The sequence below is a fragment of the Mandrillus leucophaeus genome, unplaced genomic scaffold (assembly GCF_000951045.1).
Source record: "Mandrillus leucophaeus isolate KB7577 unplaced genomic scaffold, Mleu.le_1.0 Scaffold323, whole genome shotgun sequence".
NCBI classification, from domain to species: domain Eukaryota; kingdom Metazoa; phylum Chordata; class Mammalia; order Primates; family Cercopithecidae; genus Mandrillus; species Mandrillus leucophaeus.
This window is the reverse complement of record NW_012103399.1, coordinates 1,656,372-1,681,417: the sequence shown is the minus strand read 5'-3', so window position 1 is coordinate 1,681,417 and position 25,046 is coordinate 1,656,372. Positions and strand designations below refer to the sequence as shown.

The 25,046-nt window shown below is 47.7% G+C and overlaps 1 protein-coding gene across 1 annotated transcript in view; it reads right to left on the bottom strand.

Moving 5' to 3' along the window:
* Positions 1–882: 882 nt before the first annotated feature.
* EMP2 (epithelial membrane protein 2) overlaps positions 883–25,046 on the bottom strand; it is a 27,337-nt gene continuing 3,173 nt past the window's right edge. Inside the window, exons 2-5 of the mRNA XM_011988127.1 lie at positions 18,078–18,210; positions 14,127–14,217; positions 8,528–8,674; positions 883–3,695 (exon numbers count right to left, since the gene is read on the bottom strand). Of these exons, the coding sequence (XP_011843517.1) occupies positions 3,508–3,695; positions 8,528–8,674; positions 14,127–14,217; positions 18,078–18,155 (504 nt within the window). The 5' untranslated portion in view covers positions 18,156–18,210 and the 3' untranslated portion in view covers positions 883–3,507. The remainder of the gene's footprint in view (positions 3,696–8,527; positions 8,675–14,126; positions 14,218–18,077; positions 18,211–25,046) is intronic.

Below are 25,046 nucleotides of genomic sequence, written 5' to 3'. Positions count from 1 at the left end.
CAACTTCCCAAATCCGTGTCACACAGCAGGGAAGAGGCATCTCTCATGTCTCAAAAAACCTTCATGGCACAGGTGGATGTGGGCACTGAATGTTGTACAGTAGTGGCAACCAGCCAGGAAAATCCACAGGGTCATTTCAGACTGCATTCAAGACAGATACTCACGTAGCCCTGACGTTTCTTGTGAAGGGAATTCATGTATTGCTTGGAGGTGGTCGATCTCTGGTTCTAAGGTGTTTTGTTTCCAGTGTGACTACCAGAAAATTATAGAAGGCCGGGCACAGTGGCTCACGCCTGTAATCCCAGCACTTTGGAAGCTGAGACGGGTGGATCACCTGAGGTCGGGAGTTCAAGACCAGCCTGACCAACATGGAGAAACCCCATCTCTACTAAAAATACAAAAATTAGCTGGGCGTGGTGGCGTGCGCCTGTAATCCCAGCTACTCAGGAGGCTGAGACAGGAGAATCACTTGAACCCAGGAGGCAGAGGTTGCAGTGAGCCAAGATGGTGCTATTGCACCACTCCAGCCTGGGCAACAAGAGCGAAATTCAGCGGAAAAAAAAAAAAAAAGAAGAAAATTATAGGAAAGCCACCAAGGTAGAAAGTTTCAAGGGAACTTAAGATTCAACTTCCTCTATGAGCCTGGGTAGCATCCTGTTAATCCTAGGGGTGTAAACCACATTCTTGCCCACGATATGATCAGTGATAGTATCTCATGGAGGAAGGAGGTGACATTTCTCCTGTCTCTGGCCCCAGGCCACCCTGTACTGCATTGGCAGCTTCTCCATAGGGAGGGGGTCGTATCTCAGACTCCAAACTTCATGAGAGCAGGGGAGATATCTGGATTTGCTCACCCCTGTATTTTCAGAGCCTCACACAGTGCCTGGAACATGATAAACATTTAATACTATCTGTCAAAAACAAATGAATGAAAGAGTAGATGGAAAGAGCCAATCTTGCATTGAAGAGATATCCATGGTGGCCCTAAAACTACTCAAGCCAGACGTGTCTTCAGCTCCACTGGAACTGAGCTGGTGGCAAATCATCACTCCACTCAGCAGAAGGTCAAGTGCACAAGTATTTAAATAGCACAAGGTCCCACACCCCCTCCCAGGACAGCCCCCAGCATCCTGCTCCAACTTAAGCAGAAAAAAACAATGAGGTGCAAACAGCTTCTCTCCTGGGATGGTTCCTGGGTGGCCTGCATTGCCACAAGGACGAGCCCCTAAAAGCCCTATTTGAAGGACGAGCCCCTAAAAGCCCTATTTCTCACCACAGTCTTAAAATCACCTTCAAAACATTCACCCAGACCCGCTGAATCAGCCTGTCCCAAGTGGCATGGGAACCCCTAAAGCTTGAAAACTCTGGCTCTATGGGACCCTCTCACCACATTTACTGTTGGGACCATGGGCCTCTCCACAGACATGTTTTCCGGGTGTTACAGACAGGTACTGTCCAATAAATGTCATCTGCACGAACTGAATGGAGCTATATTTAGACTGATCCAAATGCCTAAATGCCTCCAGGAGCATTTAAAAATAGGCACGCATAAAGCAGATTCCCTCCCATGTCACAGGTCTCGATTTTGAATTATTTTATTTTATATGTATTTTTTGAGACAGTCTCAGACTGTCGCCTGGGTTGGAGTACAGCGGTGCAATCTCGGCTCACTGCAACCTCCGCCTCCCAGGTTCAAGCAATTCTCCTTGCCTCAGCCTCCCAAGTAGCTGGTATTACAGGCGCCTGCCACCACGCCTGGCTAATTTTGTTGTATTTTTAGTAGAGACAGGGTTTCACTATGTTGGCCAGGCTGGTCTTACACTCCTGACCTCGTGATCCACCTGCCTCGGCCTCCCAAAGTGCTGGGATTACAGGCGTGACCCACTGCACCCAGATGATTTTGAATTCTTAGTGATGTTCTTTGCAGCCTCCATCACAGTGTGTAATTAGTTTCTTTTCTTTTTTTGAGATGGAGTCTCACTCTGTTGCCCAGGCTGGAGTGCAGTGGCACAATCTTGGCTCACTGCAACCTCTTGCTTCCTGGTTCAAGTGATTCTCCTCCCTCAGCCACCTGATAGCTGGGATTACAGGCGCGTATCACCATACCCAGCTCATTTTTGTATTTTTAGTAGAGACGGGGTTTCACCATTTTGGCCAGGCTGGTCTCAAACTCCTGACCTCAGGTGATCCACCTGCCTTGGCCTCCCAAAGTACTGGGATTACAAAGGTGAGCCACTGCACACAGCCAGTTTTTCTAATTAATTTTTAATCTGTCTCCTCCACTAGGCCATGAGCCCTAGGAGGACATTGTTTCGATAGGGTATCTCCTGTGCCTGGCACACGCATGCAAGTCATGATTTATGTCGATGAATGAATGAATGAATGAATGAATGAATGAATGAATAGTGAGTGGGTCCTCTGAGGCTCTAGAAATAGGGGTGAGAGGCCAGCCAAGTATAGCATAAAGGGCTGGACAAGAAGGGAGAGGCCTTCTGGGATAGGATGGGAAGGAGGTTGCACCCCACTCCCTGAAGGTATCTATGAGTTCACATGGCCCAGGAATGGGGTTTGGGCCCTAGATGTAGACAGCTGTGGCAATGGAGGCCAAGGTTTTGGCCTGCTGTGGGGGTTACATTCACCTCCTCATCTCCACATGATGACATCCTAGCATTTTTGAGGCAGTTCTGCTCACCCGGCCCAGGGACTGTGGTCCCCAACTGCAATGCATCTGAAGCATTGTCCAGGGAGCGTGTTAGAAATGCAGATTCCCCAGCCCCATCCCTTGAAGACTCCGATTCTGTAGGTCTGGGGTGAGGGGGGGCGCTGTAGGTTTTGCCTGAAGCTGAGTCTAAATCTGGCACACAGGTAAAGGATCACCATTCCTAAGGCAAGCAGGTGACGCTGTCGGCAAATTGAGGTGAGACTTTCTGACCCACCCCTATACCAGAGGGTCGTTCGGGCTCTGGTTTGGATACAGACAGAACGCCAGGGGCTACACCTGCTTCTCACCTGGAACTCGGCCTAAACCTCTCAGGAAGCTGTCATTCTTCTATACCCCACTTCACCCTCTTCCACCCACCACTAGCAGAGAGATTTGGGCGGGGCTTGGGCCGGCTGAAACCTATAGGAAGCTCATCCCCAGAGACCCGGCTTTCCCAGCCTCTCGTCTCCTCCCATCACAGCCCCACAGTTAAGAAATGTCCGGTCGAGCGCTTTTGGATTTGAGCATTGCTGGATTTTTGCTTGTGTCTTGCTGAGACTTTTGAGTGGGCAGCAGTTCTGAATACCAGCCTTCATAGTCTATTCTCTGATCTCAAGAATGCAAAAACTCTTCTCTCTTTTGGATTTTTTTCTTTTTCTTTTTCTTTTTCTTTTTTTTTTTTCTTTTTGGCTTTTAAAGGAAACAATACGTTTGCTAGAAAAACCTCAAAAAAATAATGATTATATACAAAATGGTTATCTGAATGTGGATTCTGTACGGCAGTGAAAGCAACCCAGCTCGGGGTTCTATTTGCGCTTCCTCAGTATCAGGTACATCATGCCGCTGACGAAGGTGCAGGCGAACGCCACCCACGCCAGGATGTAGGAGTAGCCGTAGCTGCCGCCTTCGGTCATGTAATAGAATTGCATGTTTTTCTCGTGAATATCTTCACACCTGTCTGTATAAATGGAGGCCGCAATCATGACACACAGACCTGTCAGGAAGAAAGGTGAGTTTTGAATAAATCATGGACCACAGTGCGCCCTGGGTACAAACTTCAGCTTTTACTCTTTGTTTATTATTATTTTGTTGAAGAGACAGGATTTTGTCATGTCACCCAGGCTGGTCTTGAACTCCTGAGTTCAAGCAATCCGCCTGCCTTGGCCTCTCAAACAGACGTGAGCCACCGCGGCCAGCCTTAAGCTCTTGTTATTAATAGGTATTTATTTTAGTCTATTGGAAAAATTACAACTGATGTTTTGTGGAAGGATATTGTCACCTACCCTGTAGCTATTTTGCTTCCCATTCTTGCTAACTAAACCCAGTTTTGTTTGGGCAGCCACATCACCAACCCAGAGCGTGAACATAATTGGTCTAAGCCAGAGGTCAACAGATGTGCCCTGTAGACAGGAAGCAGTTTAGGTTTTCTGTGGGCCATAGTCACACAAGTCCGCCACAGTTGCATGACAACGCCCATAGAAGATACAAGAATGAATGATAATGGTGGTGTTACAACAAAATTTTATTTACAAAAACACATGGCAGGCCAGATTTGACCTATGAGCCATAGTTTGCCAGGCCTTCTTCTTGGCAATCTGGTTCCTGTTTACTTGTTACAGCCGATGGGTCAGTATGTGTACCAGTCCTGACCACAGAAAACCTTCACTGAAAAATATGACTACCTGGGCCAGGCACTGTGACTCACTCCTGTAATCCCAGCACTGCAAGGCCAAGGCAGGTGGATCACCTGAGGTCAGGAGTTCGAGACCAGCCTGGCCAACACGGTGAAACCTCGTCTCTACTAAAAATACAAAAAATTAGCCAGATGCAGTGGCAGGCGCCTGTAATCTCAGCTACTAGGGAGGCTGAGGCAGGAGAATCGCTTGAACTCAGGAGGTGGAGGTTGCAGTAAGCCAAGATCGCGCCATTGCACTCCAGCCTGGACAACAACAGCGAAAACTTCCTCTCAAAAAAAAAAAGGAAAAAAAAGAAAAATATGACAGCCTGAAAAGAGAGAGATGAGGGAGGAGAAAGCTTTTTTAAGTTGCTCCACTTTCTCTTGCTGACTGCTTTAGATATTGTAGGGGCAGGATGAAATGTCTGGAGTTGCAACAGCCTTTTTGGAGCCATGAAGAGGTCAACACCAACACCAAAGATGACAGAATAGGAGGATGGAATGAATGAGTGGAAGTGCTTGATGCTGATGCTGCCAAATCAGCTCTAGAACCTTTTCTACCTCCAGAGTACTTTTTATGTAAAAATAGTAACTATCTTTGCAACTGAAGACACAGTTAATTCGATTTTCTCTTACATAAGGCCAAAAGCACCCTAACTGTAATACTTGTGGTCCTTGGCCGGGTATGGTGGATCACGCCTGTAATCCCAGCACTTTGGGAGGTTAAGGCGGGCCGATCACTGAAGCCCAGGAGTTCAAGACCAGCCGGCCAACAGAGCAAAACCTCATCTCTACTAAAAATACAAAAATTAGCTGGGTGTGATGGTGTACACCTTGTAGTCCCAGCTACTTGGCAGGCTGAGGCATGAGAATCGCCTGAACCCGGAAGGCAGAGGTTGCAGAGAGCCAAGGTCGCACCACTGCACTCCAGCTTAGGCGACAGAGCAAAACCCTATCTCAAAAAACAAAAAAAGAAATACTTGCTGTCCCAATATTTACAGACATTAGAGCTAAGATGAGGTTAAGTGCTGTGGTTTTCCTTGGGGGACCTATCCCTCTCCTGGCCAGGCAGTTTTGGTGGGACTGTCCTTCAAGATGCCTAGACAGTCTCTGGCCAGGGGCCAAGCACGCAATCTCTGCCAGTCAGACTCTCACTCCTGGAAACCTGAATCTAAACAGTGACCCTGTTAGGCTTCCTTGATTCTGACGGCATCTCCCTGAAGCCGCTGCCTGTCAGTGGCTGGTGCCTGGATCTTCTTTCCAAGACCTGGATTTTCAGCTTTTCCTTTGATTCTTGCAAGCTACCCCCAGAATCCCATCTCTCACATGAGTAAGGGTATCTGCCGCTTGCGTCTGCCTAATATGGCATCTAAACACTCTGCAGTTTGAAGCATAACAGGGAGGGCCAGGTCTTCGGACCAGAAAATGGCCAAAGAAATTGGGGAGAAGGGGATGCTATGGAAGGAAAATAGGAAGACGTGTGAGTTTCATATTAAAATATGGGGGAATTTTCATATATATGAAAATTTATATATAAAATTCCTAAATATATACATTAGGGTAATCAGTTTTGACTAAGTGGCTTTACAGATCAACAGACAGTCAGAGACAATAATGGAACATAAACTTCAGAAGCTGGGCGCGGTGGCTCATGGTCGGAATCCCAGCACTTTGATAGGCTGACACTGGCAGACTGCCAGACCAGCCTGGGCAACACGGTGAAACTCCATCTCTACGAGAAGTATAGAAATTAGCCAGGCATAATGGCGCATGTCTGTAGTCCCGGCTATTCGGGAGGCTGAGGTGGGAGCATTGCTTGAGCCATAGAGGCTGAGGCTACAGTGAGCCATGATCACACCACCGTACTTCAGCCTGGGCAACAGAGTAACCACCCAAGCCCCCCCACCCCAAGTTGAATGACGGGATTCAATTGCCCAAGCCCCCCCACCCCAAGTTGAATGACGGGATTCAATTGCCTTTAATGGGGTCGGGGAGGGTGGGGGTCCACGCCTCTAACTGGCAGATACAGAGACAGTAAAGGAGGGGGATCAGACACCTCCTCACTACCTCGCCTGGGGTCCTTGGGAAGGTCGCATTCCCCCTTTAGGCCTTATTTGTTCTGGCTCATTGCTCTCCAACGCTTGGCTCAGGGACAGGAGTACAAGTCCCCAGGCTCTAACCCAGCAGATTCTGATTCAAGAGGGCAGGCTGGAGCCTTGGGAGTCAGCACTTTAGAAAGGTCCCTGGAAGGATTGGGGTGGATTTGGGGGGTTCTCAAGATCAAGTGACCATCTGGAGTCTTTTGCACTTGAAAACACTTCCATTCTCTGCCTAGAAGGCATGGTATCTGGCTATCCAGTGAAAGTGCCCCAAGGGGAGGGGACGCTGAGTGTGACCAACCACCCTACTTTGCCCTGGCCTGGGGTTTCCTAGGATGTGGAACTTTCAGTGTTTTTATTTTATGTTGTATTTTATTTTATTTTATACTTTTTTCAAGACAGAGTCTCACTCTGTCCCTCAGGCTGGAGTGCAGTGGTGCTATGGTTTGGCTGGGCTGGTCCCCACCCAAATCTGACCTTGAATTGTAATAATCCCCACGTGTCAAGGGCGGGGCCGGTGGAGGTCACTGAATCAAGGGGGCGGTTCCCCCATACTGTTCTCGTGGTAGTAAGTCTCGCAAGATATGATGGTTTTACAAATGGGAGTTCCCCTGCACACGCTCTCTTTGCCGCCGCCATGTAAGCCCTTTTGTTCTCCCTTGTCTTCCACTATGACTGTGAGGCCTCCCCAGCCATGTGGAACTGTAAGTCCATTAAGTCTCTTTCCTTTACAGATTACCCAGTCTCAGGTATGTGTTTACTAGCAGCGTGAGAAGGGACTAATACTAGTGGTACAGCACCCCACAGCTCACGGCAGCCTTCACCTCTCAGGCCCAAATGATCTCCCACTCCAGCCTCCCGAGTAGCTGGGACTATAGGTGTGCTCTGCCATGCTTGGCTAATTTTTTTTTTTTTTTTTGTATAGATGAAGTCTCACTATGTTGCCCAGGCTGTTCTTGAACTCCTGGGCTCAAGCAATCCTCCTGCATGGGCCTCCCAAAGGGTTCCTGCACCTGGTCAGGACTTTCAGTTTTAAAACAGAGGATGGTCCCAGGCAAACTAGAACAAGTTGTCACTGCACTGATGACACGTTTCAGGGTCATCCCAAGGGTATGGCAGGTTTGGACTTGAACCTAGCTGGGGAGGTGGAGGGCTGGAAGGAGGTGGTAGTTAGGGTGATTAGGGCCAAGCAGCCTGAGTTGGCTCTGACACCCGGATTTCTTGCCTTCATCAAGCCACTCGTTAACTCCTGACTGGAAAGCACCCGAGAAGGGACTTCTGCATTTGGTCATCAGAAAGCTTTAAATTGTCACTGAGAAGCGACCAATGATCCTGGCGTGGCTTCTGACTTCTGATCTGACTTCAGCCTTGCTAAAATTCCTAAGTAGAAGAAAATGCTCTGAGACCTCTGCTTCCTCCAAGTTTCTCCAGGACTGAGGCTGTGCCTTGTTCATCTCCTGAGCCCCTGCAGTCAGCACAGGCCTGGCGCAATGTGGGCACATCTGTCACCCACCAGCCTGAAACTTGTTGATGGCTTCCCACCAGTTTAGAACAAAGACCCCAAACCCTTTCTATGGCCTGCAAGACTCCATGGAGCATGGCCCTGCCTGCCCTGCTGGTTCATTTCCCACTGCACTCCAGCCCCACTGGGCAGCTCTCTGTCCCTCCCATCGCAGGGCTTCCATCATGCTGTTCCCTCTACCCAGGACACTGTTCCCTCCTCTCCGTACTGAGACAGAACACTGTCAACAGCAACTCCTACTCACCCTCCAGATCCTCTGGCTTCATGTCTCCAGGATGCCTTCCCTGGACTCCCAACTCAATCCAAACTCCCGACTATAAAATGTCCCACTGTGGTACAGCATGGGTGCACACACACACATACACACACAAACACACACATGCACACACAAACACACACATGCACACAGCACCGCATGGCTGCCAATTTCTCCTTTCCAAATCCTCCCTCCTGGCTTCCCTCCTGGCGGCTGGGAAGGGAGTGCTTATTCCAGGAAGCCCCTTGTTAGGCAAGCCCGTCGATTTACTTACATGCCATTAGCTGGATGATGGAGGTTAGGACAAACCTCTCTCCCTGCTTCAGGCGGAAGAGCTGGAGCACGAAGATGAAGAAGGCGATGCAGCAGAGAATGGTGGAGAGGATCATCGTGGCCTGGACCGCCTGCAGCGTGGAGTACTCTGCGGGAAAAGGGTGGGGGCACAGGACTGAGGACCGTGGCCAGCCGGCACTGCGGGGTGCACGGTGACTGCGGCAGCTCCAGAGTAGGGGTGACAGGAGGCAAACAGGCAGGGGTTCAGGCTGTCGTCTACACGGTCCGAGCACAAGGGCAGCCAAGGAGTCTTCCAGACCCCCTGCCCTTCACCTCCAGTGTCCATTTGACTGGACAATCCTCAGCACCCTTATGTGGAAGACGAGGCAAGAATCATTTGCTCTGCATTCTTCCCGGTCTGGGTCACAGCTCCCAAATGCTTGGCTCATGAACAGGGGATTCTTTCGAAGTACAAATCCCAGGTTCCAACATGGTAGATTCTGACTCAAGGAGTCAGGATGGGGCCTTGGGGGTCTACATTTTAGAGAGGGATTCTTGTGGACTCGGGGCTCACGGGACCGTGACCTTGTGAAGTGCTCTGTGGACCCCATAGTAGCCTGCAGGTATCAGAGGCTGATCTTCACGGTCACTACTTACAAAGAGGAGGAAGCTCCTTTCTTTTCAGGTCAGCCTTAACAGAGATTGGGGTGTGAAGGTTTGGGGCTCAGTACAGAGAAGTTTCAGTGGAGAAGGGAGGTCTATGGTGGAGGGTGTCACATGGGGGCAGGTCACAGTGAAGCTATGCATAGAAAGCTATGTGGCGTAGGGAAGGCGTCCTGCACATGGGTTACAGCCACCTTCGTGGGCCTCAGTTTCCTCACCTGTAAAATGGGGATACATTTTTTTTTTTTTGAGACAGGGTCTCACTCTGACGTCCAGGCTGGAGTGCAGTGGCACAACCATAGCTCACTGCAGCCTTGAATTCTTGGGCTCAGGTGATCCTCCTGCCTCAGGCTCCTGTGTAGCTGGGACTACAGGCATGTCTGGCTAATTTTTAAAAAAGTTTTGTAGGGATGGAGTCTCGCTATGTTGCTCACGCTGGTCTTGAACTCTAAAATGGGGATACTAATACCTCCTCCCTCATCGGGCTGGGAAGGGAGAGTAAACTTGTCTACGTAAGGGGGTTTAGAGGGTGCAGGCAAGGTGGGAGTCCTGTGTAAGAGCTGAATGCTGAATGTTAACCACTAGGATGAGGCCAAAAGAAAGGTGAGGGGACAGTGTCCGTGCTGCACAGCAAACCTAAGGCACACCTTCCTTTTCTTTTTCTTTTTTTTTTTTGCTTCAATTTTACAGTTTTGCCCAAAAACTCACTAGAGTGAACATAATTTGTAAGTACTTAACGAAACGTCTAGAGCTGTGGATTTAATCCATTCTGGCTACACATCATGGTTACTTGGAGAGCATCTAGCCTCTCCCCCAATTCCTTACGGGGAGCAAAAGAAGTCAGACCGGCTCCCCCTCTATGACACACACCACATGACCCCGTTCCTACGAGGCCCAGGAACAGGTGGAAGTGAGTTACAGTGACAGAAGTCAGAAGTGGTTGCCTTGAGGGCAGAAAGCGGTGGCAACTGTGTGGACGGGGGCCCGAGGAACTTTCTGGAGAGTTGGGAATGTTCTCTGTCTTCTTTTGGATGGTGGTTACATGGGTGTTTATATAATTGTCAAAACCCACCAAACTGAGCCCTTAAGAAGCCTGCACCTTGTTTGTAAATTATAACTCCATTAAAAAACAAAAACAAAAACGAAAAAACCCAGCAGGCTCTACTGAGATGAAATAAATCAGAATGTCGGGCATTGAGACCAGGCATGAGGGCTTCATAAAGCCACCGAGGGAATTCCAGTGCGGGGCCCAAGTGGTGACCCTCTGGCTTAGAGCAGCACTTCCCAAATCTGCCCAATCCCAGGGATCACCTGGGATTGTTTATTAAAAATGCAGATTCTTAGGCCTCTCCCCCTGGAGATTCTGCTACCATTGTCCTGGAGCGGGCACCAGGAATTTGTATTTTCAGCAACAAGTGACCCACGATGGGGCAAATGGGGAAAACATGCCTTTGGGGGAAAGGATGAATTCATTTTCCTAGAACAGGGTTTCTCAAAGCTGAGAGGGGGTGCAGGATGTGCCCACAAGGCAGCCCCTAAGATGAGTGCATGTGGAACCCAGTGAGGACGGGAAACAACGAAAATTCACTGAATGAGAGGGATGCTCACTTTGCTCAGTTTAAATTCCTCTAAGGGCCGGGCGCGGTGACTCAGCCTGTAATCCCAGCACTTTGGGAGGCAGAGGCAGGTGGATCACCTGAGGTCAGGAGTTTGAGACCAGCCTGTCCAACACGGCAAAACCCTGTCTCTACTAAAAATACAAAAATTAGCTGGGCGTGGTGGCGCACACCTGTAATCCCAGCTACTCGGGAGATGGAGGCAGGAGGTTGGCTTGAACCCAGAAGGCGGGGGCTGCAGTGAGCCGAGATTGCGCCACTGCATTCCAACCTGGGTGACAGAGCAAGACTGTGTCTCTAAAAAATAAATAAATAAAAATAAATAAATAGATTTCTCTAAGGACCTCAAGGAGGAGTTCTTCACCAGCTGCTTTTGCGCTGTAAAAACACCCACTAATATCTGGGTGTTTGGGGTTGTTTCTTAACATGAAAAGGGCCAGAAACAGGCTCAGAGGCCTCAGGAGGGAAGTGTGTCTGGCCAGACTTTCATAAAGTCACCGGGCTTTTGATCTAGTATTTTCAGAAAGCTTCCCTTCTTTTATGGCAAGTGAGACTAGTTTATCACTTGTCTTTAATATAGACTTATGGTTTGGGAGGCCGAAGCGGGTGAAGCGGGAGAAGCGCTTCAGCTCAGGAGTTCAAGACCAGCATGGGCAACATGGTGAAACCCTGTCTCTACAGAAAATACAAAAATTAGCCAGGTGTGGTGGCACACACTCATGTACTGGGGAGGCTGAGGTGGGAGGATCACTGGAACGTGGGGGGCAGACGTTACAGTGAGCCGTAATTGCACCACTGCACTCCAGCCAGGGTGACAGAGTGAGACCCTGATTCAAAAAATAAAATAAAATAGATTTATGGGCGAGTGCAGTGGCTCATGCCTATAAATCCCAGCACTTTGGGAGGCCAAGGTGGGAGGATCACTCGAAGCCAGGCATGAAAAACCAGCCTGGGCAACACAGCAAGACCCTGTCTCTACTAAATAAATAAATACAGTAGATTTATGTACAGAAAAGTGGGCTATTTTAAAAGTAAACTTTTTAAAGTAAAAAAAATTGGCAAACTTCAGGAGAGGGACAGAGAGTGAATATTTTCGGTTTTGTGAACCATATGGTCTCTTGTCAAATGTTCTTTTTGTTTTTAGGGGTGTGTGTGTGCGTGTGTGTGTGTGTATGTGTGCGTGTGTAAACAACTTTTAGAAATGTAAAAACTGTTCTTAGCTCCCAGGCCAAACAAAAACAGGCCTTGGACTGAATTTGGCCAGTGGTTCGCCAACCCGTTTTAAAGAAAAATAAGTCAATAATCCCAAGTGGAGGATGCGGAAAAACAGCCACAGAGCACAGCAAGCCCGCCCAGCTGGCCTTGCACACTGGCGACAGCTGGCGCTTGCAGAGCACAGGGAAGGAGGGCTGTTTCCAGGGCCAGAGGTTAGAGTGACAGAATAACAGATGAGATGGAAGAGAGCACCGATGGTGTTCCGTGGTTAAGGGCACCGGCTTTAGAGTTGGTCACATCGAGACTGGAATCCTGCCGCCATCATTCGCTCCTGGCTATGTGGCCTTGGGTAACTTAACTGCTCTGTGCCTCAGTTTCCCCATCTTAAAATGGGGCCTATGGTCCCTGCCTGATGGGGCTATGACATCACCTATGTAAAGGACTGAGACCCATGCCTCACAGTTAAGTAAGTGGTGCCTTCTACTGGTATTTTTGCTGCTTTTATGATAAATATGGATATTGTGATTGAGTGCGGTGAGAATCTGGGACCCAGGGAGTACACTCCTTTGCTCCCTAACAGGATTGTCAGATTTGGCAAACAAACCAAAACAAACACAAAGGCAGGATGCCCAGTAAATGAATATCCAATAGACAATTAACAATTTTTAGGCAAGGCATGGTGGCTCGTCCTCCTCCTTTAGGCTGAGGCAGGCAGATCTCTTGAGCCCACGAGTTGGAGACCAGCCTGGGCAACATGGTGAAACTCCATCTCTACAAAAATTATAAAAATTAGCTGGGCATGGTGGTGAGTGCCTGTAGTCCCAGCTATCTGAGAAGCTGAGATGGGAAGATCACTTGAGCCCAGGAGGTCAAGGCTGCAGTGAGCTGTGATCGCACCACTGCATTCCAGCCTGGGTGACAGAGTGAGACCCTGTCTCAAAAAACAAACAAACAAAAAACTAAAAACTAAACCCTCCCCCCCAACAAAACCAATAAGTTTTAGCATAAGTATGTCCCATGTTATATTAACATTTGGGGCATAGTCATACTAAAACAAAGTACTTATTGTTTATCTGAAATCTCCAATTTAACCGCGTATACTATATTTTATCAGGCAACTGGGATCCCAAAGTATCTATTCCATCAGTTCTATGAGGAAAAACAGAACCATTCACTTCATAAGGAAAAACAGTGGTCAGCATGTTTTTGAATGGGATTTTCTGTATTTCAAAGCCTTTTCATATATTTTAGCTTATTGAAGAGGTGGGCACGGCAAGGGCATCATTATTACTTCTATTCTACAGCTGAGGATGTTGAAATTGACCTGCCCAATGCGAGGTTACACAGCTTGTCTAGGAACGGAAGCCAGATCTCAGAGTTCTGTTTGCTTGTTTTTGAGACAGGGTCTCACTCTGTCACCCAGGGTGCAGTGCAGTGGCGTGATCTCGGCTCAGAAAACGCAACCTCCGCCTCCTTCGTTCAAGCAATTCTCTTGCTTCGGCCTCCTCAGTAGGTGGGATTATAGGTGTGCACCACCACGCCCAGCTAATTTTTGTATTTTTAGTAGAGACAGGGTTTTGCCATATTGACCAGGCTGGTCTCAAATTCCTGACCTCAAGTGATCCATCCGCCTCTGCCTCCCAAAGTGCTGGGATTACAGGCATGAGCTACTGTGCCCGGCCAGATCTCGGATTTCTTACTGCTGGACGGGGAAAAGTGACTAGAGAGTAAATCATGGTCTCTGAGACCATTCAGAGGCAAGTCTTGGATAAAAAAAAAGGGAAGAGAAAATTCTAGATGAGAGCTGAAGCTGGAGAAAAGATGAGGAAGGGAAACTCGGCTGTGCCAACAGACAGAGAAGAGAAGGCATGAGGTCCAACTCAGCTGGAGTTGGTCTCCCTCTAGCCTCCGGCTTCGCCACACCCCTGACATCTCCAGCTTCTGGTGTCCTCCGCTCTAACATACACTGAGCAAACGCGGCCAGGCCCATTGGAGTATGCAGCAAGTGGAGGAGCGGGTGAGGAGTCGGGGAACCCGAAAGCCTCACTCCTGAACGTTCTTTCCTCCCTCAGTGCTTCTCAGTCAGCTTCCTTCATTCACACTCACCTTGAAAGCTGTCATTGATTACTGTACAATTCGTGTTGTTGGTACATATTCTCCAGACATCTGCAAAAAACTCATCTCCTACCCACCAGGCCTGTAACACAAAATGGAAACAGAGAGAAAGGCTGTCCGTTAATGATGCAAACACTGACTCCTAACTAGGCATGAGGCATGGTGGGCTTCTGGGATTCTCAAACTGCAGTGCATTTGAGAATTCCTAGGGAGCTTATTCTAATGCAGACTGACTCAGGAGGTCTGGGGTGGGGCCTGGGTTCTGCATTTCTTTCTTAGTTATTTATTTTTTTGAGACAGAGTCTTGCTCTGTCGCCCAGGCTGGAGGGCAGTGGCACGGTCTTGGCTCACTGCAGCCTCCATCTCTTGGGCTCAAGCAATCCTCCCACCTCAGCCTCCTGAGTATCTGGGACTACAGGTGCACATCACCATGCCTGACTAATTTTTGTATATTTTGTAGAGCCAGGGTTTACCATGTTGCCAGGCTAGTCTTGAACTCCTGACCTCAGGTGATCCACCCACCTCAGCCTCCCACAGTGCTGGGATTACAAACATGAGCCACTGCGCCCAGCCAGGATTCTACATTTCTTTTTTTTTCTTCTTTTTTTGTTTTTTTTTGAGATGGAATTTCACTCTTGTTGCCCAGGCTGGAGTGCAGTACATGATCTCAGCTCACTGCAGCCTTCCCATACTGAGTTCGAGTGATTCTCCTGCCTCAGCCTCCTGAGTAGCTGGGATTTAGGGGCATGCACCACCACACCTGGCTAATTTTGTATTTTTAGTAGACACAGGGTTTCGCCATGTTGGTCAGGCTGGTCTCAAACTCCTGACCTCAGGTGATCCAGCTGCCTCGGCCTCCCAAAGTGCTGGAATTACAGGCGTGAGCCACCACGCCCGGCCGGGATTCTACATTTCTAACCGGCTCCAGGTGATGCCCTGCTACTGTCTCCCAAAGGATAAGAGGTGGTCCAGGCCCTCAGAGAGTATGGGAGAAAAGATAAGGCTGAGTTGGTGGAAATATTAGCAGACAGGGCTGGGCACGGTGGCTCATGCCTGTAATTTCAGCACTTTGGGAGGCCGAAGTGGGAGGATTGCTTGAGCCCAGGACTTTGAGACCAGCCGGGGCAACTCATCTCTACAAAAAAATACAAAAAAATTAGTCAGGCGTGGTGGTGCATGACTGTAGTCCCAGCTACTCAGGAGCCGGAGGTGGGAGGATCACTTGAGCCTGGGCAGTAGAGGCTGCAGTGAGCCATGATCGCAACACTACACTCCAGCCTGGGTGACAGAGAGAGACCCTGTCACAAACAAACAAACACTGCAATGCATGGGATGACCAGACAAGATTCTCCTGTCTTCAGCCCAAAGCATTCATTTCCCTCTGTGCTTTGGTGGCTGCTGTCCTTCACCTACTGCCCAAGATGGCCTTCCTTCTACCTTCCAGTTGCCAAGCACAATTCCAAATGCGTAATGAATACCCTCAGATTCACTGATGGACAAAGAGTCCATCTGCGTCTTCTCAGTATGTGCCACGATAATATACATGCCCTGGGGGTGCTAGATACGATTCACTAAGGCTGATGGTTTCCTGCCCCTAATGTCTGTGTATCCTTTTCACTAAGTCTGGGGCCTTTTCTGGATGCCAAAGGACTAGATGGGAAGAAATAGAAAAAAGATTCTAAAAGAACATTCGGTCCCATTGATTTCACAGTGGCTCCTGGAATGGTGGGTCCAAATACTATAATCCAGGGTTCCCCAACCCATGGGCCATGGACTGGTACCTGTCTGTGGCCTGTTAGGAACCAGGCCATGCAGCAGAAGGTGAGCAGCCAGTGAAGGAAACTTTATCTGTATTTACAGCTGCTCCCCATCGCTCACACTACTGCCTGAGCTCTGCCTCCTGTCAGGTCACCAGGGACATTAGATTCTCATAGGAGTCAACCTTATTGTGAACGGTGCATGCCAGGGATCTAGGCTGCACGCTCCTTATGAGACTCTAATGCCTGATGATCTGTCATTGTCTCCCATCACCCCCAGATGGGACCGCCTAGTCCAGAAAAACAAGCTCAGGGCTCCCACTGATTCCATTATGACGAGTTATATAATTACTCCATTATATATTACAATGTAATAATAATAAAGTACATAATAAATGTAATGCACTTCAATCATTCTGAAACCATCCCCCTGCAATGCCCCTCCCCAATCTGTGGAAAAATTGTCTTCCATGAAACCAGTCCCTGGTGCCAAAAAGGTTGGGGACCACTGCTATACTCCATAGCATCAATGTGGTCCCTACCCAGGCCACTCACAGCAGCTCAGCAAGAAGCTCCAGAACCCAAATGCGATGACTGCGCTCATCTCCCCTGACAGGCTCCAGGACCAGGAGCCTCTGGAATGACTTAAATCCTGGCTCTGCTGCTTACTGCACTGTAAACTCTGCCAAGTGCCCGAATGGCCCTGAGGCTCAGCTCCTTCACCTGTAACCCAGTGCAAGGAGAGGTTGGTACCCTACCTGGTACAGTTGGGGTGGAGATCACATGAGATGACATGCATAAAAGGGCCATAGTGATCACTAAGTGACAGGTGTTATCGTTTATGTTATTATTGTCATGATGATTCAACAGGAGCCGTATATGTAGACAGAGTTGGTGACCACTCGTGTGGTGTACTTTTTGGCTTTCTGAGCAATGTTTCTGCCCTTTAATTATCTCTGCAGTCTAAAATGAGCAGGATGGACGCCAGGTCTTTGGATCGGTGTATAAGCCAGAGAGAAGCTCTGTTAAGAAGCTTCCCTAATGTCACTCCCTGCTTGGGGGGATATTAATCTATGCCAAGAGGTTATTTATCTAATACATTCCTGCCATATGGCTGCAAGCTGGATACTAAAGGAAAACGTTAAATTTTTCATAGGGGCATACGTAGAGTCTGGAAAGTTCCATGCATGAGCTCTGCTGGGGAGGACATGGCCGGGTGGGCTAGCAACAGGGGACCCTGGTTGATAAGGAGGTGTCAGGAGTTGGGGGCAGAGGCCACCTGGGATAGGTCACCTGGAGGATCTAGGGCAGTGGTCCTCAACAGAGGGTGATTTTGTTCTCCATGGGACATCTGACAATGTCTGAAGATATTTTAGATTGTCATAACCAGGGGTGGGGGTGCTACTGCATCTAGCGGGTAAGGCCAGACATATTGCTGAACTTCCTACAATGCACAGGGAGGCCCCCATAACAAAGGATTATCCAGCCCAAAACGACAATAGTGGCAAGGTTGAGAACTCTGATCTAGAGGAAAGCTGAAGTCACACAACATCCTCAAAGGGCTTCCTAGAGACCAGCTCTATGAAAGAATCACGGATGGGAGGACAAACGTCCCTGCCTGCCAGGACCTGCCCCCAAAACCTGAACATGGGACGGCCTGAACCTTCACATTCAGGCCAAGAGTCTTTAGCCCTTGGGTCAGAAGATGGGTGTGCCTCCGCAGGGAGGACAACCCCAAACTATGGTTGAACCTTGGCAGGGTTCTCAACCTGTGATATGGTTTGGCTGTGTCCCCAACCAAATCTCGAATTGTAGTTCCCATAATTCCCACATGTCATGGTAGGGACCCACTGGGAGGTAACTGAATCATGGGGGCAAGTTCTTCCTGTACTGTTCTCGTGGTAGTGAATGGGTCTCACGAGATCTGATGGATTTATAAAGGGCAGTTGCCCTGCACACGCTCTCTTGCCTGCTGCCATGTAAGACGTGTCTTTGCTCCTCCTTTGCCTTCTGCAGAGGCTTCCCGAGACACGTGGAATTGTGAGTCCATTAGACCTCGTTTTCTTTATAAATTACCCAGTCTCTGGTATGCCTTTATTAGCAGCATGAGAACAGACCAATATAACCCACTTCTATTGACTCCAGGACCCGGGGTTCTGAGTAAGTGGAAGGAAAGGAAACTTACATTGTCGATGGTGGCAATGAACAGCAAGGCTGCAGAGGTGATGTGGAAGGCGATGATGAAAGCAAGAAGCACCAACATTTTCACAGGGCAGGGCGAGGCGAGGGGTCACGTTTAAAGCCCAGAGCGGGATGTGCTGAAGGGGTTAAGAAAGAGAAATTCAAAATCTGTCAATGACAAAACAAAATTACAATAAAAAATAAACACCTTTTAGCTGGGTGTGGTGGCTCATGCCCATAATCCTGGAACTTTGGGAGAAGGCACGAAGATAGCTTGGGCCCAGGAGATTGAGACCAGCTGGGGAAACATAGTAGCCACTGTCTCTAAAAACAATAAAAGAAAATTAGCTGGGCCTCATAGTCATACCTGCAGGCCCAGCTACTTAGGAAGCTAAGGCAGGAAGATAGCTTGAGCCTAGGAGGCTGAGGATGCAGTGAGCCATAATTGCACCACTGCACTCCAGCCTGGGCAACAAAGCAAGGCTCTGTCTCTTAAAAAGAAAAGGCAACATTTCATAGGGTCTTGGAAAAGCAAAAACAGTGGCTCCCCATCTTTACTCGCCTGGAGACTTTACTGGACAAAAGTCTGGCATGAGAGGGGCTGTCTGCTATTGCATTCAGATGCCAAATATTCCTTGTGGAGGAGGAGGGTGAGGACTCATTAGAATCCCTAATTCAGAAAACCATCACGCCTCTTCGGCAGAAGGAGTGGCTTTGTGTGTGCTAAGATGCTGTTCCTGATTCCCCACGCCCAGAAGCTCACTGAGGATTCCTGATCAGAGCCTCTGCTTCATAATAAAGAAAAAGTGATCACAATACAGAAATATTTCCTAATGATCTGATCATTTATAAAATTAATACCCAGCTGGGCATGGTGGCTTATGCCTGTAATCTCACCACTTCGGGAGGCCAAGGCAAGAGGATGTTAATTAAGCCCAGGAGTTTGAGATCAGCTTGGGCAACAGAGCAAAACTCCATCTCTACAAAACATTTGAAAAACTAGCCTAGTGTTGTGGCATGTGCCTGTGGTCCCAGGTACTTGGTAAACTAAGGCAGAAGGATTGCTTGAGCCCAGGGAGTGGAGGCTGCAATAAACCATGATCTCACCACTGCACACTAGCCTGGGTGACACAGCAAGACCCTATCTCAAAAAAATAAAAATAAAATAAAATAAATATCCACTCAGAAACCATTCTTCTTAATATATATTCCCATTTGAACAACACTGGACCCCCAAAAAATACATTTAATTTTTCCCTCTCTGATCACACAGGAAGACTACATTTCCTGGACTCCCTTGCAGCTATGGGGGAAACTCATGACTAATAGCCCAGAACTGCATGGCATGGCCATTTCCAGGCTGATGAAGAGGAGAGCAGGTACTCATGACTAATTCTAACCAATGGGCCAGAACTGCATGACATGGCCATTTTCAGGCTGATGCAGAGGAGAGCAGGTATGAGTTTTCCATGCTCCCTTTCCCTAAGGAAGTAGCTGGGGATGGTGCAGCCATAGTAGGTTGAAGCCTCACATCTTGGACAGATATCATGACTGGGGAATTAATAAGCCTCTGAATGTTAAACCACTGAGATTTCAGGGTAATGCTTTACTTTGGCAGGACAGTTTGAATGATATACAAAGGAAGTAACTGCAAAGTGAAACTGCAAGTGTTACAACAGAACTACAGTTGTCCAAAGTTGATGAAAATATCATGGGAGATCAGAAGAAAAGCAACTGAGGGCATGAATACATGAGGACTTGTCTGAGCTGGACAAGTTCCCAATAAATGAGGAAAAAGCATTCAAAAGAATGCTTTAACTATGAAACAATTAAAAGTCACACTGGGGAAAATTGATAAAATCTTTGAGTATATTATAACCATCATCTTGGTCAATAAAAGTCAAATGTCAAGAGAAGATGTCACATCAAATCATCTGGTGGGAAGATGCAACCTCCTAATATCAACACTTGGTTCATTCTTCTTTTATTCCAATAATTTGTGACCAGACAGTTAGTAATTTTTTTGGAAAAAAATTAATTTGTAGTTTCATGTTTTGAAGTACTGTGCAAATCAGACCTTTTGTTCACTGTTCACTGGGATGAAATTGTAGCCCCAGTTTTAAATGGATTAATGCACACACATACACACACACACACACTGTCTCTCTCTCTCTTTCTGACCCACTTGAGAGTAAGTTGCCTAAACCATATAACTAAGTGCTTTAGTGTGTGTTTCTGAAAAACAAGGACATTTTCTTTCTTTTCTTTTTTTTTTTTTTTTTTTGAGACAGAGTCTCACTCTGTCGCCCAGGCTGGAGTACAGTGGCGTGATCTCCGCTCACTGCAACCTCCACCTCCCAGGTTCAAGTGAGTCTCCTGCCTCAGCCTCCTGAGTAGCCATCCATATTGTGGCATGTATGGGAAGGTATTTTGAGATATTGTAAAGATCCTATCTGTCATGAAACTTTCACTCCGAGTTTAAGCATTCACTGATATTTCTGAAATAGGACTTTTTTTGTTTTGGTTTTGAGACAGAGTCTTGCTCTGTTGCCCAGGCTGGAGTACAGTGGCACAATCTTGGCTCACTGCAACCTCTGCCTCCCAGGTTCAAGTGATTCTCCTGCTTCAGCCTCCTCAGCAGCTGGGACTACAGGCATGTGCTACTACACCTGGCTTATTTTGTATTTTAGTAGAGACGGAGTTTCACCATGTTGGCCAGGCTGCTCTCGAACCCTCCACCTCAGGTGATCTGCCCGCCTCGGTCTCCCAAAGCACTGGGATTACAGACGTGAACCACCATCCCCAGCCCGAAACAGGATCATTTTAAAAGGCGTTTTTCTGGTACCAACTATTCCCACTCCTCTAGTGGACATGCACTGACTGCACAAACCCTCCACCTTTTCACTGCCAGCTCTCCTATCCAACCATGCTCATTCTCACCCCCATTATCCCCTCACGGAATGGAACAAGGCTCCTGGGCTCATACAGGGTCCACTCCTTGAGACCTAGGATGCATTAACAATAAGCCAGGAGCTGTATGGCTGCAGAACTCAGTCTGAGAGGTCCTGGCTGTGAGTCTGTGCATCAACAATTAGAAGGACCCAATGAACCAGCTTAGAGATTCTTCTAATTCTTTCAAAAAGGACAAATTCCCCTTTGTTTAGGCCTGCATCATTCTTAGCTGCCATCATATGCTGCTGCCTCCAAAATGATGCATTCCTTTTTTTTTCTTTTCTTTTAAATAGATGCATTTCTGACCCTGGGGGGAAAAAGGGCTCATGTACCATGCTGAATGCCCTGTTACTTTAACATCAGCAGGAATGCCCAAATGCCAACTTCACCAGGGCCATTAACTCCAGGGTGATAATGGCTTCATATGCTGTTCAGCTCAGATGACACAAATCCATATGGACATGTAACTAAAACTTTCTAGAAAAAAATGGTTTTAACCCATTCTTTCCCAAAGGATGGAATTAAAATGTTATAAGGCATGGTTTTGGATAGTGCATTGATAGGGCATTAAGCAACACTGAACCACATAGTGAAAAAGTCCCCATTCCAATCCTTCTGAGTTCACCAAGGAAAAGACCCAGTTTGGTGCTAGTCAGTCTCCAATACTTGCTAATTTCTTTTTAACAAAAAGAGAAAGCAGATCTTTGGTTAGAACGTATTTGTAGCTAGAATTTAATAACATCATTCTGAGTTTATTGTATTTATTTGTAACGTTCTTTTTATAAGGAATAAACACCACTTATAGTAGTGATATAAAGTATCATTTTAAAACCAAGTTATTGAAGCTTTAAAAGTGAACAATTCAGGGAAAATGTTATGTAAGTAAAAGGACAGGTGGTCCTCAGTGTCAGCAGAAATCCTCAGGGTGGTTGTCAAATGCTGCTGTCTGGGAGGTACTGTTTTAAGCTCTGGGAATGGTTTCAATTGGACATTTCAGACATCAGGAACAAGCTTCCACAGAGAAAGGGATACGTTTTAATGAGAAGTCAAGTAAGGTTTCGAGTACAGTGTAAGAGAAATGGCGGCTAGAGGTTGGTTTGAACCACCAGGCACTCTGAAAAATAACAGAGAAGTAAAGGTCTCCTATGACATCTGGAATTCAGATCTCCAGTAAAAACCAAAATGGGGTAGCTCAATTTTAGGACTTGTGAACCCAGGACATTGCTGGTGACTTCATCCGAGGCTTTGGAGGAAGTTATTCACAAGTAGCGGAAATCCCCCAAATGTTTAAGAGGGAATAAAAATAACTCTTTACTCCTGCAACTCTATACCAAAATAAGTCTCCCTTCTGCACCACCATTTCCGACGCCAGTCAGCCACTGCCCTCTTAGGGGGAACCACGCTTCTCAGTTTCCTGTGCCTCCTTCCAGAGGTATTTACTGGGAGAACACTTATCCTTCACTCCACGTTTCCGTGTGGCGGGAGCTGTACCAGAGTAACACTCCCGGCCTCTTGTCCCGCCCCTCACTCATCCCTTCACACCTGATTGGAGGAAGCGCCACTGTTCGCTTTCTGGATTGGTGGAGCGCATTTATTCAGGCCCCGGTGCAGTGCTTTGCCCTCGACCGCACCTCCTCCTGGGCATGGCTGCTCCCACCGCGCCCCAGTCAACTGTCTTTGGCTGGATGGGCCGAGGGCTAGTAGGGGACAGGAGCGTGGAGTTGGGAGTTCCAGCAAACTCCTTTGGCCACAAGTCTAAGCCCCAACCTCCAACCTAGCTTTTCTAATAATATCCCTCAGAGAACATTCTTTCCCTGTGCCTACGAATACACCTCATTCCTTGAATGGCTGCCTGGTGTTCCCTTGTGCGGCTACACCACTATTTACTTAACTAGTTTCCTATTGGTAGCCATTTAGGTTGCTCCCAGACTTTCCGCTGCTCCATATGGCACTGCCAACAAGCATCCTCCCACTTACTTCTTTGCACACCTTGCATTAATATATTTAAAGATAGATTCCTAGTAGTGAAGGCGCTGAATCAAAGACTATGTGCATTTATTTTACTTGTAATTTAAACAATTTAATTTACTGCCATGTATACTGGACATTGTTCATACTGTGTCAGCCCTGATCTTCACAGGGTCTTCAGAGGGTATTCAAACCTTTTTTTTTTTTTTTTGAGATGGCGTCTCGCTCTGTCACCCAGGCTGGAGTGCCGTGGCGTGATATCCACTCACTGCAACCTCCACCTCCTGAGTTCAAGCGATTCTCCTGCCTCGGCCTCCTGAGTAGCCGGGATTACAGGAGTGCACCACCATGTCCACCTAATTTTTGTATTGTTAGTAGAGACAGGGTTTCACTATGTTGGCCAGGCTGGTCTCGAACTCTTAACCTCAGGTGATCCACCAGCCTTGGCCTCCCAGAGCGCTAGGATTACAGGCGTGAGTCACTGTGCCCGACCAAGCATTGGACCAACTCTTAAGCATTTATGTGAGTGGGTGGAGAAGTCGTGATGTTATGTCTTTGACTCCTGACATAAGTTGCTCCCAAGAAATATAATTTTGGTCCCTAGAGACCAGCTTCCCTAGGGATTTTCCAAGTGGTGCTATCTCCTTGCCACCACATACACCCATGTTGCATCCTGCCCTCTCGGATGATACAAAAGAACAAACAGCTCCCGGGGCTGTGTGTCGGATGAAGGCTGGTCCACTAAGCCCAAGGTGGCATCAGAATTAATCCTTGCCATTCACAAAAAGTTATTTTCCCTTTGAAAAGTGTAATAGTAAATACGGATCCATCTCCTTCCCCTACCACACCCCAATCCCTATGCCCGCCCTTGTGCCTGCAGGCTTCAGTGCTCTGCTGCTTTAGGGGAACTAGTCTTGGTTCTCCGAACACGGTTCCCTGGAGCGGTCTCTCCGTTTCACCCTCAGCTGACTCTCTGGCATTGTCTGGGTCTTAATTCAAACATCACCTCCCCAGAAAAGCGCCCCTGAGCATACCATGTAAAGTAACCACGCCCCCTCCAGCATAATTTAGCCCATCCCCCTAGTTTATTTTCTTTGGAGGATTTGCATGGTCTGAAAGCATCTTATTTGTTCAGTTGTTTATTGTCTCTCCCCCTCTGATAGCTATTTGCTATCATTGTCCAGTTCTAGAAATGTAGAGCTATAAGGGCCCTTGGAAAACTCAAAGCCCTATTGTCCAGGGGCATTAACAGAAACCAAGGAGGGCCAATACTTGCTCCATCTCACAGCAAAGCACGAACAAGGTCAGGACTAGACCAGGGTCTCCTGGCTACTACTCCAATCACCCTGTCTCAGTGAGACACCTCAGAAGGCCCATGACAATCTTTCAGGAGTCAATGATGTTCCCCAAAAGCCTCTGCCACTTTGAAGCATAACTTTCGCTGTGGAATACAAACTGCTTTTTTCCTTCTTCAATTTGTTCAGGGGCCACGCAGCACATTCCAAAAGGCCACCTGAGTTTTGGCATTTACCCACCTGAAGGTAGGAGACTGCACTAGATGAAATGTTCAAGTTTCTATGTAGAAATCAAAGTCCTATGATTTGCAGAACTTCTCTTTTAAAAATGTTTTGATCTACATAAAATGATGATTTTTTAAAGAAGATAATAGAACCAAAAAGCATATGGTGAAAAAATAGTCTTCTGTCATACCCCTGTCCTACAACCTGGAAGCAGTCACTTTTTTTTTTTTTTTTTTAAGATGGAGTTTTGGTTTTTTTTTCCGGGCTGCAGTGCAATGGAGCGATCTCAGCTCACCACAACCTCTGCCTCCCGAGTCCAAGTGATTCTCATGCCTCGGCCTCCCGAGTAGCTGGGATTACAGGCATGCACCACCACGCCTGGCTAATTCTGTATTTTCAGAGAGACGGGGTTTCTCCATGTTGGTCAGGCTGGTCTTGAACTCCCTATCTCAGGTGATCCTCCTGCCTCAGTCTCCCAAAGTGCTGAGATTACAGGCATAAGCCACCACACCTGGCCAAAGCAATCACTTTTA